The 14,236-nt window shown below is 40.1% G+C and overlaps 2 protein-coding genes across 5 annotated transcripts; both read right to left on the bottom strand.

The window, feature by feature from the left end:
• Positions 1-1,119: 1,119 nt before the first annotated feature.
• Positions 1,120-5,415, bottom strand: LOC116198592 (casein kinase II subunit alpha-2-like). The gene is made up of 10 exons (XM_031528778.1): positions 4,950-5,415; positions 4,332-4,461; positions 3,968-4,162; positions 3,452-3,609; positions 2,831-2,921; positions 2,627-2,692; positions 2,376-2,458; positions 2,211-2,274; positions 1,850-1,918; positions 1,120-1,501 (listed from the first exon to the last, which is right to left on the bottom strand). The coding sequence occupies exons 1-10, from the start codon at positions 5,309-5,311 to the stop codon at positions 1,445-1,447; spliced, it is 1,275 nt and encodes a 424-aa protein (XP_031384638.1). The 5' UTR covers positions 5,312-5,415; the 3' UTR covers positions 1,120-1,444.
• A 1,051-nt stretch (positions 5,416-6,466) lies between these two features.
• Positions 6,467-12,219, bottom strand: LOC116199980 (BTB/POZ domain-containing protein NPY5-like). 4 transcript variants are annotated; one of them, XM_031530597.1, is made up of 7 exons: positions 11,981-12,219; positions 11,635-11,842; positions 10,988-11,132; positions 10,319-10,498; positions 8,901-8,970; positions 7,537-8,706; positions 6,467-7,451 (listed from the first exon to the last, which is right to left on the bottom strand). In XM_031530597.1, exons 4-7 carry the CDS (start codon positions 10,378-10,380, stop codon positions 6,882-6,884), a joined length of 1,872 nt encoding a protein of 623 aa, XP_031386457.1. In that variant the 5' UTR covers positions 10,381-10,498; positions 10,988-11,132; positions 11,635-11,842; positions 11,981-12,219; the 3' UTR covers positions 6,467-6,881. The 4 variants fall into 4 exon arrangements, with proteins under 4 accessions (XP_031386457.1, XP_031386458.1, XP_031386459.1 ...); XM_031530598.1 differs by having other exon boundaries at positions 11,635-11,731; XM_031530599.1 differs by lacking the exon at positions 11,635-11,842.
• Positions 12,220-14,236: the final 2,017 nt, after the last annotated feature.

Here is a 14,236-nt window from a genome sequence, read left to right as displayed (position 1 = left end):
TCTCCGGCTCTTTCGTTTGCAATTAAGATAAAGTGGTTGTTTGTTTTCTTAGATATGCACGTGGGCGACCGGTTCACGGAGTCTCGGATGTCGGCTCCGGCTAAAAGAAAAGGGACGGGCCCCACGACATGACTCACGTGGGCTTGTCACTGGGCCCCGCTCCAATTGGCCCTTCTCTCCCGGTCTCTTTCCCCTTAGAAACAAGCAAAATCCTGATCTCGTCTCCTAACCACTCAAGTTTATCATCTCATGCAGAAAAAGGGAAAATGTCAAAAATGAATCAACGTCTTCCATAGTGCCACTTCCTTCTTCGAACGTAGATAGATACCTTACCTATGCGATTTTTTGACAGGCAATTATTAATTTTTCGATCCCGGAAATCAAGCCGCAATGATAATTTTCCAACCACGAAAGATATCACTTAAGATTTTAGGATATGTTTGGTTTTAAAGTTTTTTTTTTAACTCTACTCCACTTAACTTCACTTATTTTAAATTCAACGACACAATTATTATTTTTTCATTTTTAAAATTTTTTTTAACCATTCAATTCAATTTTTAATACTAAATTCTCTAAACTATTCATTACTTTTTCCACAATTCAACAACACAATCATTATTTTCTCTCAACTATTCATTATTTTTTCTCATAATTCAACAACACAACCATTATAACATCAAATAAATATAATTATTTATAATTAAAATTAAATTAAATTAAATTTCACTCAATTTCCAAATAAAGCCTAAACCAGCTGCTCCTGAACTCTCGCGCTCCGAACGTTCCAATTGTGAAATTGCAATTGCATTTATATATAAATACACAAACACGATAAATTTTCACCATATGGACGATTTCAAGAAATAAAAAACCAAAACAAAAAAGCTTAATAATATGAATCTAATATTACTATTATTTTCTAATAGAATTAATCGACCTCTCCAACAACAGAGCGAAGCCCGAATGGATCAAAAAGTAAATATCTCAAACTTTGGCCCTTGTTAATGTAACTACAGTACAGATCCATTAGGTACGAATACTTAGTTCGACGAAAGGACATTACTCAGAGATAAGATGGACCCCCCCTCAGAAAACCAAATGAATCAATCAGACAAGCAATTGGGAAGAAGGAAACTCTCGCCTTAAATAGCACTTCCATTATTCACAGGTTAGTAGTCTCACACAGCAAAACTACAATAATACAACAAACCTCTGCCAGCTAACATCAAAGTAATCAAATTTTCCACAAGAGAGAGAGAGAGAGAGAGAGATAGAGAGAGAGAGAGCGAGAGAGACAATAAGAGCTGATAACACAGGCAAATTTTCTCTGCCTCCACATGGTTCAGTCAGATATCACAAGAATGCCAAGCTGAGTAAAGAAAGAAAAAGAGGAGATGGCGAAAGAAGGTTGATGATGGGGGGCTCATCGATTGAAGACATCTGTCTAGGAACGGTTTCTGCTGCTTTCGGCGTTCCTTATCGGGTAAAAGTAAGGATGGGCCTGCAAAATGAAACCAGAAGGCCATCTTCAGAACTGCAAATTTTCAGCGTTATACATATAGATTTTGCAAGCCAGAACAGATGGTTTAATCTGGTATTATGCTAACTCAAAACGGATTATATGTCCTCTGTTTAGTTCAGCAACATTTGCATTCCTCATTTTCCTATTCTTCAATATCAAAGAAAATAAACAGATAAAGAGGTCCCCAAAGATGTTAACTGTAAAGTGCAATCCCACAAACGTTACTTGTTCAAACCTTTTCAAGTTTAGCAGGAACCAAACAGAACCTCAGAATCCCATGAAACATATCTAAGACGGGAAAAAGGGTAAATTGCAAGAGAACTTTACCATTGCTTCCTTCGCAGTTGGCCTTTCTTGATGATCATATCGCAGCAACTTATCAACAAAATCAACAGCCTAAAATTTTGAAAGAAAATGATTTAGGAGTAGATAAGTGATCAAATGGATTTCCCCTTTATAAACCTATATACACTCCATGATTTGTCCCCAAAATTTAATTCACTTGATTCTGTCATGAAATTTGCCGGACCAACAAGTAGAAACTGCTTCGAGAGCCATGGAATCAATTCTAATTGTTTTCTGCTTTACAAATCAAAATATATAAATCAAAAAAAACAAAATTCATTCTTCTCCCTAAATAGATGCACTAGTAAATACGAATGAAAAGCAATGCTCAAATTGGTTTTACCTCAGGTACTGCTAGATGCCGATTATCCACATTGATGAACTTTGACCAAGGTTTGCGGCTATGTCTGTGAACAATTATAAAGAATAGAAAATGAAATTATAACCGGCTGAAACAAGCGTCTCCAAGATTAATTCACCACCAGCTCTTGAAAATTCAGTGACCAACCTCCCAACAAGAGCTGCAAGATGCGGGTCAAGCTCTATGCGATACTTATTGAGATAAGCATTTAATTCATCTGTACCAAGGACCTACCACAGCAGAAAGAACCCATCTATCAGAACTACTAATTTAAAAAGACTCAAACCAATTATTTGTTTTCTTTTCCCTTTCTTAAGTGATGTCAACTTAGAGGTGAATCCATATTGCTAAAGGCATCATTTTGTGGTGCATCAGTATCATCAATTTATATCATGTACCTTGGCTATTTTGACCAGTTGATCATAGTTGTCATGCCCATAAAAGAATGGCTCCTTACGGAAAATCTGCATAGACCAATAACCAACAGTATGAGATTATAAAAGCTACTCCTATAGTGCTACTGAAAAATAAATTTTTTTTTTCCTTTGCTGGATAAGGAAGAAATAATTTATTATTGATTAGCTACAGCCGAGAATCATCACCATTCCAGCAAACATGCAGCCAAGACTCCAGAGGTCTAAAGAATAATCATAATCTTGCAAATCAACGAGAAGCTCAGGACCTTTGAAATATCTGCAAACCAACCAAAAAACAAGATCAGTACTAAAAGTTGATCCAGAATTATGGAATTTCAACTTTTTCGCCTGAACATATCTTTTGAATGGCAGCTGATCAAAATGAACATCATTGCCGTGAACCAACAATTTAAGGCATCAACTACAAAACTAAAGCATATAGATGTCCACCCAAAAAAAAAGGCATATCAGCAGCATCAAAACAATATCACATGCCAATATCGACAGGGCAGCCAGTATCAGTTTGAACTCACATATTATATCAGGAAGTACCTAAATAAAATAGCACTTCCAACCATAGATTGTTTATACACATTGACATCAAAGAAGTGAAACGTAGAAGCTGCACATGATTATTAACACTACTTAAAATTCCATAAGCAAAGAGCTACTAAATAAAAAGCAACAAATTTCCGCAAAAGACAGCCTCATAAAAACCTTAGGATATGTATATAGGTTTTAACAAGTCAAATTAGGTGGGACGTATAAGTACACGTGTGTGATTTATAATGAAAGATGGCAACAGACCTTGATGCAACACGGACATTATACTCCTTTCCAGGATGATAGAATTCGGCAAGCCCCCAATCTATTAGGCGGAGTTTACGTTGCTCATGATCAATCATGACATTGTGGGGTTTCACATCACGATGCATAATACCTTGGGAGTGGCAATAATCCAATGCCTGCTCATTAATGTGCAAAAATATTAAAGATGGAGTTAATAAATTAGACATGCTATTAGCACATAAAGCTTACTGGAACAGACAGTTGCAGAATGATGGTATAGTGCATATACAACGTTTGCAGAATTAAATCAAATTATATATTCATCAATCTACTCTACTAAGGCTCAGCTGCTGCATACATTATAGGGCATAACCAGCATTGTTCTTAAAGGACGTCCAAGACAACAAGAAATATCTAGAAAAGGGCACACCTTTTAACCTAATGTCACGTACCTCTGACTAAGTGTAAGAGAATTTAATTTACAATACATATCTCTCACGTTCATCCTATCTTATTAAGAGAGAAGAGACTTACCTTCAGAAGTTCATAGATGTAGTAACGAATGTCATAGTCAGAGAGAGTTGGATAGAGCACTTTAAAATCTGTATTGTTCACATATTCAAATATCAGACTTGGTGTCTTTGATTGCTGATCTCTGACAATATCCAGCAACTTCACAATATTAGGTCCACCGCAAAGATTTTGCAATATCTTAATCTCCCTCTTGATCTGCAATCACCAGCAAGCAAAGAGCATGAGCCTCGATAAATTTTTTCGCGGGCAAATTTTAACAATAGCGAAGAAGCAAAATAAGTTCTATAAGCATGCCATGTTTTTACATAGGCCAGATACTGCAATGAAATGATAAAACACAGAAAAGAAATGAAGAACAGCTTGCCTTCTTCTTCTTTACAGGCTTGAGAATCTTGATTATGCATTTCTCATTGTCAGTGCAGTGGACACCCTCAAACACCTCACTGTATTTGCCCCTTCCGACCTTCCTAACCACTTCATAGTCATCTTGCTCCCTAAATTACAGAAGAGCAACTAATGAGCTTCTAGAATAACTAAACCTAACAAGGATATCAAGAAGGGCAACCGAAACCTATCTAGCTGCACAAGCCAACAGAAATGGAAAAAAAAAAAAAACAATTATCATTCCCATGGACTTAGCAGATAAAGGGGAGAGAGAAAACCATCTTCTTTCCCACATCCGCTGATCATGAGAGCAGTGCTCACATCAATCAATGGAGAAAAAAAAGTAGAAAACCTATATGAAAGAGACGTGCTAGCAGTAATTTGCGTAAAAAGAACACAGCCTGAAAACGAAATTCCCGAACACAACATCGAGACGAGCTATGGCGACGTGAAACCAAGTCATGCAAAATTTACAAACCGATTCTGCAGGAACGAACCACCACAAGATACAATTTTTCAACCCGAAAGCATTCAGAAACGACATCCAAATTAAGAAAACTGCGAGAAGCAATCCCCAGCAGAAGATAGCGGAGATTACCCCCACTGAACGGTGAGGGACTCATAGTCCCAGTACTCCTTGGGGAGGATCACATTGACGTCGGCGTAAACCCTCGCCTTGGAGGGGGCGCCAGAGCGGCGGACGGCCTTCCCGATCTTCTGCGCCAGCGTTTCCGGTGGGGAGAGCGGGCGGACGCGGTACTGCTGGTAGGCGGAGGTCTTCTGGTGGCTGTGGCGGCGGTCGTGGGGCGGCGGCCCGGAGATCGGGGACGCAGCTGAGGCTATGCGGCGGAGGATGAAGATCAGAGACGGAGAAGGCACGGAGAGAGGAGAGAGGAGGAGGCTAGGGTTTCTTCGGTTCCGAGAGAGAGCAAATTGATGAAGTAAAGGCCTTATGGCCATCAAATCGCTCACTGGAAAGTGGGCGAGAACGACGACCTTCCCCACCCCCACACCCTCTCCCTATCCCATTACTTCATGCCTTTTTTTTCCCCCCCCTTTTTTTAATATTAATTAATTTATCCTTTATTTTCTTTATCTATTTATTCCATAAATAAATTTATTCTCTTCTTTTACTTTTTCCCCACTTTTTTTAACTTTTATTATCTTAAATATAATTTAATCCTAATTTCCTATTTGCCAATTTAAAAAAAAAAAAAAAAAACTCCTTTTTGTAAATATACTTGCAGTGTCAAGACTTCCAATTGCAATTGTCCGTTTCTTCTCAATTTGGCAATAAAATAGTAATCCCCGTCTAAAACAAAGGAATGTTAATGGGTTTTAGTAAACGAGTTTTAAGTTTTAACCCTATCTAGGTAATAAAATGATTTTTACCAGTTGGATCGTGGAAAGAATTTAGGGAGTTTTCGTCAAAACCCTATAGGGTTTAGGGAGGGGTTCGGTTTCTGACATGAAAACGCGTCACAAACCGATTAAGTTTAAAATTACCAAAGTACCATGTTAAAGAGCTTGGAGAGCATTAAGTTTATGGAGTTTTACGTGTTTGAATGAGTTAAGTTATTTTAATGGAGTGAATTATTCAAATTTATTTTAAATTGTGTTGGAGAAATTAGATTTTCTTAAACTCGTTTAATTTAATCAATATTTTTATTCAATAAACTACTGCGTTAAGTTCATTGTGACTTCTATTTAGGTTTTTCTACGGTGGACATGAGTACCTTAATGGTAAGAGGGTTCTCGATGAAAACTCATTATGGAAAGGATTTGAGATATTTCTCACAAATTCTTAGCGGGTTTTGGTACGGTTTTGAGGACAGACCCTCCTTAAAGGGTTTGAATTTGGAAAGGATCAGGCTATCACAAACCCTACCCACGAACATCCCTACTCAAACGAGAGTAACCATCAATCACCCGATATTCTCGAACTGTTGATCCTTCAAAGACGTAATCAAGGCGTAAACTCAGGTAGAAAACCTAAGTCGAACACAAAGCACGCATACATCGAGGATTGTAAGGCATTAAAACAGACGTAGACATAATAAAAGCATTGTTCGGCATTCATCATCATAAGGAAAAAATAGACGAGAATAGGTACTGATCAGATAAGAACGAATAAGAGCCATTTCCTGTTAAGTACTAAGCAAAAGTCACTGTCCATAACCTCCATATCCTGTGAGGGTAACAGATGTTTCTCCCCCCCTTCACAACCCGTGGTTCGCTCGGCCAAAAAGCCGAGAAAGGTGGCAGCCACAAAACTCGATCCCTAAACCTCCGGCCCAACCTAGTTTCCCATCCCAACCAAGGAGGCCCAGTTACAAATAGTACCCAGTAACTAGATATCTGTCAGCATATTCTTCTAAATATCTTCCCTTTTTCTTCTCCCTAATTGTCAATTGAGGGACAATAACTTTTCACATTTTAACCAAAAGTAAAATAAAATTCTTTCGAAAAAAAAACTAGCCTTCTTCCCTTCCCTCTGCACAACGTGAGGCAATTCCAGGCTTCACGCTTCCTAAGACACAGAATGCCTCCGACTCCTCGACGGGGTGGACTTGGTCTCCCCGGCATTGGCAGACCCAGGGCTTTCGGAGGTGTCCGAGCTGCTCAGCTCCCCGCCCTGCCTATCCTTACTTGACCAAAGCCTCGAGAATATCTTTGAAGCAAGCAGGCCCTTCACCTTATTTGCTGCAGCCCTGTCCCCTCTGCCCTGCCCATCAGGCCCGTTCCTTTCACTCGGCCCACCTAGCCTCAGGGTGGCGAGCTGGCCCTTCAGAGCCCGGATCTCCTCCTGTGTGGGCACCCCATCCCAGTCATCCTCAGTGTTGGTGGTAGCAGCGGACCTCGAGCTCCCATGGGACCCGCCTGGGAGCAGGGATCCAATGGGTCCAGGCAAAGGTGGAGTGGTGCCACCTGCTGAGGAAGTGGATGCCCGAGCCTGCTCGAAGAAAAGAACCTGGACCACCACACGGAGCGGGAGCCGCTCGTTCTGGACTGCATGCATGCAGGCTTCTGCAGAAAGCTTGCTGCAGTCCATTAGCTTGCAGATCTTCTTTCTCTCACTCTTCGTTATCTCAGAATGTTCCTAATGATAAACAGAACACTGTCAATACAAGAACCAAAAATTAAGTTTAATACTTCCATCAAAGTATCAATGCCAGCAAATTTACCTTCAAATACATATCAATGGCACGATAAAGCCCATCATGGGTTGGTCTTGGGAAACCGGACACCATATTTGCAAGATTAACAAACTTTGCCAAAGGCAGGTTTGGGTCCCGAGAGATCTCAGCCAGGTAACCATCGACCAACTTAACCACTCTTGCTTTTGATTCTGACAACCTCAGTGGGCTCTTGATCTCTTCTCCAAACTCATCCACCCTTGAGATCTCATCAGATCGCTGGTGCATTGCAAACTCCTCAACCAACCTCTCCACAGTCTCCACATCATACATCGTGGGTTCCCCTGGTGGGGCCCGGAACAGGAGGTCCCCCACCGAGGCCTCATCAAGCTGTAAACTGATCCGCCCCATCAGATTGTTCCTCTCCATCTCCGCACACTCCAACAAAACTGCCGCCCTCAACAACCTTAGCATGAAGCCACACGGGACACTCCCCTTTTCCAGAGGGAGCAACCTCATGATCATCTCCACCAGTGCCCGATGCTTCGCAATATCGTTGCTTTGTATCACGCCTTTACTGAAACCTGGCAACCTCCTGAGGGCATAGGCCTGCAAAGCTTCTCCAATCACTTTGCTCGGAACTGAACCTTTAGCTTTGATTGTAGTAATGACCCGTTTATACAAATCCATCTGAAGCTCGCAGAGATCCTCGACCCACCAGTCCTTGGGGACCATCTGCTGCTTTCTCACACCATTCCAGTGGGCCTCATCCCCACTACCATTCTCCGATGGGAGCTTCTTGCGGTTGTAGGTATATGACCACTCCACCTTTGAGGTATCAATTGAGGCCTTGAGAGCAATCGAGTCGAGGCACCTGCTCACAACCTTAAGCTCATCTGACCATGGATGGAGTGACCTCGTGGTCTGAAGAACGATAATCGAGTCCTTCCAGCTCCTGAATATACTCGAGTTGAGGAAAACCTCAATCTTGTAGATTAGGTTCCCTTTCTCGACAGTCTCATACATTTCCAGGTACTCTGAAGCGCAGCGAGCAGCCACAACATTGTATGCATTGAGAGTGACAGTCATGCCATAGCAGAACTTTGCACAGACCTCAAAGGCAGCAGGCCCGCCAGGGATGTCCCCAATCTGGATTTCATCTGCACTCTCTTCATTAACTAACTTCTGCAATCGTGCACTCTTGGACAAAAGTGGAAACTGCAAAGATAAGAAGATCCGTAAGCATAAAACTTCCCAAAAAAACAAGTTTCTAATAGCTAGATCAATGAAAACAAGGCCACGAAACTGAATGACAAAAAAAATTTATTTTGACATCATGGAACGTATACGTTTTCCATTTCATTACACCAAAACAAACGGCCAAGCAGATCCCAGTACTTTAAGGCCCTTACCTTGTGCAAGTAGAATTTCACATCCCCGACATTAATGGCTAAATCAGTTGCAAGCTCTGTTGCCACATACCTGTTCAGAAAATACCGAAACTGAATTAGGAAATTGATATCAATTTCTAGAAATACATATTCACTTGGTCAGCTGTAAGACTTCATGCCGAGAAGAACATAAAACAATATATGGGTACAACATGTCAGGCAGTCATCAAGTAAAATCGAGAGCATGAGCTTATGCAAGTCGCAATTTATGGAAGAACCCCCTAAGTTCAAGTGCTCCATAAACACAAGGAGAGGAAACAGCTGAAGAAATGGATTATGCGTAATGAAAAAGAACATTCGTAAAGCCAACAAAACCTGTTTAGCCAAGTCAGTTGCTCAATTACTCATAAGTCTAGACCAAAGCCAAACTATGATTAGTTTCATTTGAACAGCTAAATAATCACCAGCCCGCTGCTCAGAAGAGGATTGAGGAAGGGTGCAGAAACACCAGATAAAACTCCTCCCTCTATCAAACTAATTCCTACTAACAAACTGAATGGCTCACTTTCTTCGCTGAACTGCTGAATCCACCTTTTTTTTCTAATCATCAAGAGAACAAAATCGATACTCCAAGTACCTTAATGGTAACAATAGCTGGTCAACGTGCTATTCAAGATGTATGAAAAATAAACTAAATCTGTAGCTACCCAACCCAAAAGAAACACAAAGGTTGACCATATGAACACAGAGGATAAGTTTAAAAGAATGAAGAAAACTGATCTTAGCAAAAAGAAATTGGCAACTTTTGTGATTGAACTCGAGCTTTTCATTACTAATGGAACAGGACAATCTCCTCCAGAACGGATGAATCATATCCAATAAAATCTTCAAGAAATTTAGCCGCACAGGTTGGATCAAACAAAACGGGATCATAACCAACTCATGATATGTTGGGTAAGCCCCAAATATCCCAAAACCAAAGACAAGAGAGCCTTTTTGTGGTAACAACAAAAAGAATTAAGAACCTGCAATACTAGCAATATATGAAAGAACCGCCTGCAATTTTTCTTCTAGAATGTCATCAAGCTAAACCGCAAAGAGAATGCGATGTAAGATGCAACACACGCATTTTGTCATCCGATTTCCATTTTTACTGGAGAAAATGAAAACAGAAAGCGGAAAGTTATCTTCGGTGCCCAAATGAGTCGTGTTTAGCCACATTTTGTCAAATCACGGCACTACATCAGCTGAGCTCTGAAAATATTATCTACTCTCCCGCTAGCAGAGATTGAAAAACACTTCAACAAGCTAATCTTATCCAGCAATAAGAGAACGAGAACAATAGTGGAAACAAACAAAGAGCAATCAGAAAATCAGAGCCCGAAAGTGAAACCTCACAAACTTCCAGCTGAAACGTTAGAAGAAATCAGAGATTTTACCTTATATTATCCCCCTCAGCCTGAAAAGAATCAGGCTTGGATCCAAGTTTCATAAACTTCATCTTCACTGATTAAAAGATCTACTTCTCGAATTTATCCCAGCAGGGAGAATTCACGCTATCCGCATAAATCCCACAACCGCCAACCGCAACCAGATCCTCCCAGAAGAAAGTGTGAACCCTACAAGAAGTAGAAGATTCAATCCTTCCTATCTTGAATGTGAGACTTCCAGGGTGGGGGTTGGAGATGAGAAATAAGAAATCAAAAAGGAGCAATTTTTGGAAGATTTCTTAGTATGACCGAATCTTTCCCACTAACCAAGACCACACCAGAGGGAGAGAGAGAAAAAGAGAATACTGAATAGGACTGTGAGTGAATAATAAAATGATCACTTAAGAGGGAAGAGACCTAAAGAAAGAGAGTTGTATGCTCCCTAATCTGGTAACAGAGAGCACGGTCCCCGGGCCAAAAGAGTTTGCTAAGGAGACACAGGCAACAGAGTTTCCCAGTCCTGATTTTATATAAAGATTTTCCTCCCCAAAAACACAGAGACACACCCACTTGCTCAAACCTGACACCACCGCCCGTCACCACCCCTTAATATAGTCTTTGCTTATCTGTAAAAATTCAATAAACTTCTGGTTTTGTGGTTTCCAAAGAGATTCACACCTCTCCAAGAAAGGCTGGAACTTTAAATACTCAGCAGCACTGTCACTGCTGCCCTTCAACCAAAGCTTCAAAACCCAGAAGCCAGAGATCTGCTTTCACCCATTTGCCTTGTGGGAGCAGTGATAATCTTTTTTTCTCTCAGAACCTGCAAGGGGAGACAGTGAAATCTGGTGAGCAGACAATGAGCATTGATTTTGAGGGGATCTAAGATGGATAAAAAGAAAACAAAAATTTTCACCAGTACCCAAAGGCATTGTTCCTGACAAGAAATGGTTGTGAGGAACAAGCAATGAGTTGGGAGCAGAATCGAGAATGCGACACAGAAATCAATCGAACAAACAAAACCCAAAATTTCTGTTCCAAAAAATAAACCATCCTCAGACAGAAAATGCAAGCCCCAAGTAAATGACATCACTGAGAACCCATCAACAGTGGAAAAAACCCTAACCCCTAACAGGCGTGCCAAGAGATTGTTGCTTGTTTACCACATTTCCAGTCAGCACACATTGAAATCATCTCTTTTACACAGATGGGTGTGAACAGCATAATAAACAAGAAGAACAGCAACCCGTTTAAGGGAAGCAAAGAAGGTGAGATGAGAGAGAGGACCAAGAAGCATGTATGGAGTATGGATCTGTCGAACCCACCTAATAATGCCTCATGGTAAAACCAGTGGGCTGTCTAATAAAAACTCCTCCTTTCCTCTTTCTTCGTCCTCGAGCCTCTCTTCTCCTTCTTCTTCTTCTGGGGGTTGTGTGTGGAGCAAAGAGAGAATCAGAAGCAGGGATGACCCGAAGAACGCAAACAGTGCTTTGAAGAGAGAGAGAGAGAGAGAGATGAAAGAGGCTAAATATTCTGCAGGGCAAAAGCCAAGAAGAAGCACACTGTTGCAGAGCAGAACTCGGCAAGGGAAAGCAGAAACCTTTCCCAGCAAACAAAATAAAAGGAGGAAGAGGGAGAGGAAGGAGGAGTAAAGAAAGGAATAGGAGAGACCAAGTATCAAAAAGATGAGCTGTTCTTCATCTTTTGACAGCCACCACAGCTACACACTGCACTGCTACACAAAAGGCCAATGCTCAGAATGTTCCCTCTCTCTCTCTCTCTCTCTGCGTCTATGTGAAACTCTCTCTCTCTCTCTCTCTCTCTCGCCTCCCCCCTTTGAATCAGCACCACCGCCCCCACCACCACTTTACTCTCTGGGCTGCCATTTCTCTCGGCTGAGTTTTTCCATACCAGAAAAACCACTAAAGGAGCAAACTTTACCCATCTCTTTCCTATTATTTAAAGTTTGTATTTATTTTTGTTTATGCCATTGATTATTGAGATGTTGGGTTTGAAAGCTTTCCTTAATGTCAATTTCCGACACCCCAAAAGCAGATTAGAGCAACCGAAACCCAGGTCTAATGTTTTGTGCTTGGCATTAACCCTGAAAGTACAAATTATGGGATCCATACGCCCATCACATTTGTGTAGTACCCAACACGTTCCATTCAGTTTCATTGTCATTAATTCATGGCCGAATACGGCGCTGAAGGGACCATTAGGTTTGATGACACCGAGTTTGAATAGTATGTCGCCGCTGCAGCCATACTATATACCACATCTGGTTAGTGATTTTGGCTTGCATCGATTACGAGCTGCGAAAATACATGGAGATGCACCATTATTTCCAAAAGGTTTTAACTTGTGTGGACTGAGGAGCTTATCCATTGGCATATCCAACTCAAAACACAAAACACTAATGCCCCGTTTGGATTTAGAGTCGTTGATTTTAACTTTAACTTTAATTTTAACTCAACACACTACAAAAAAAAAATATACCGACCCGTTTGTTTTCAAAGAATTTGATTTTAACTTTAACTTTAACTCAACACACTACACAACAAAAATACACGTTTCCCAAGTCAAATTTATAACTATATCTCATTTGTCCTTTTCCACAATCAAAATCAAAATCAAAGTAACTTTAACTCTGAATTCAAACGCCCCTACATTTCTCAATTCAAAAATTTTAACTTTAACTTTAACTCAATACACTACACAACAAAAATACACGTTTCCCAAGTCAAATTTATAATCACATCTCATTTGTTTTTTTTCACAATCAAAATTAAAATTAAAATCAAAGTAACTTTAACTCTGAATCCAAACGCCTCCTAAATTTCTCGTTCCTTATCTTATTGAAAAAATCAAATTATGAAACTGACAAGGCACATTCAGAATTAAAATTATTTCTCATTCAAGCATCGGTTTAATTTTATTTTTACCCAAAAATACGTTTATTGACTTTCAAACTTTTTATGGTAAAGTTTATCAATTTGTCAACCGAATCGTATCCGGTGATTAAATTCCGGGGCTTTTGTATCTGGGCTGCTGTTGGCTGGCTCTTCAGAAAGCTATAGCTAAATGCATAAATTTGCAGGAAATACGGCTCTAGCTTGGCTATAAACTAGCGAAGATAGACAATTATGAGACCCCACATCTTGCCTGTCCATATTTTTTAAAAAAAAAAAAAACTCTTTTTTTTTATGTTTATTTTGCTTTCTCCACATAGCAGAGCAAATGCACGCCAATCTGACAGAAATAGCTTTTTTAGTTTTTTTTTTTTTTTTGGTTCAATTACAAATACTTCTTTTTCCTGTTTGCTTTTGGCTTGGGAATGAATGAATGAAAAGAGGAACCATACAGGCCCCTCACCAGTCACCCCCCAAACTCTGTGTACTAGAAAACGACTCATCCATCTCGTACTTTGATAATAATGGCATCCCACCCCCCCGGATCTGATAAGACCCGTTTGGTATCCCGGGATCGAGAAAACAGGTATAATCCGCGTAAGAATATCGGGATAATTTTGCATGACGGTCAATTGAATCTTTGAGTTTCAAGAAACGCATCTGTTGGTAGAAAAAAGAACCTTTAATGTTCGAATCCCCATAATTACAATAACAATGTCTCTCACAATCTTTAATTCTTTTATGTAACCGAATGATCCGTTCATATGATTATTTTCATTTCGATTCGTAGACATCCTTTAGTAGTTGGTGCTAAGCGGACTAAATAAGTGAAGTTAAAATGGAGTAGACTTAAAAAAAAATTCATTTGCCAGACAAGGCCTTGATTTTGAACAAAGTTTTCTTAAATCTCCCCTTTTCTTCTCTCGCAAGGTTCTAAATTCAAATATTTATCATATGCGTGTACCATTTGATAACTCGTGATATGTGACAATAGCAGTTCATAAGGTTCTCTTTT

This window comes from Punica granatum, chromosome 3 (assembly GCF_007655135.1).
Source record: "Punica granatum isolate Tunisia-2019 chromosome 3, ASM765513v2, whole genome shotgun sequence".
Lineage (NCBI taxonomy): Eukaryota > Viridiplantae > Streptophyta > Magnoliopsida > Myrtales > Lythraceae > Punica > Punica granatum.
The sequence above is the reverse complement of the archived record's forward strand: the minus strand, read 5'-3'. Positions and strand labels throughout refer to the sequence as shown.

Excerpts from the sequence above, each read along its gene's own strand:
- LOC116198592 (XM_031528778.1), bottom strand. The coding sequence starts at position 5,311 with ATGGCCATAAGGCCTTTACTTCATCAATTTGCTCTCTCTCGGAACCGA. Across the intron at positions 3,610-3,967 it reads ACATCTATGAACTTCTGAAG|GCATTGGATTATTGCCACTC; the intron begins GTAAGTCTCTTC and ends ATTAATGAGCAG. Across the intron at positions 2,459-2,626 it reads AACTGGTCAAAATAGCCAAG|GTCCTTGGTACAGATGAATT; the intron begins GTACATGATATA and ends CTGCTGTGGTAG.
- LOC116199980 (XM_031530597.1), bottom strand. The coding sequence starts at position 10,380 with ATGAAGTTTATGAAACTTGGATCCAAGCCTGATTCTTTTCAGGCTGAG. Across the intron at positions 8,707-8,900 it reads TGAAATTCTACTTGCACAAG|TTTCCACTTTTGTCCAAGAG; the intron begins GTAAGGGCCTTA and ends TTATCTTTGCAG. Across the intron at positions 7,452-7,536 it reads CCATTGATATGTATTTGAAG|GAACATTCTGAGATAACGAA; the intron begins GTAAATTTGCTG and ends GTTTATCATTAG.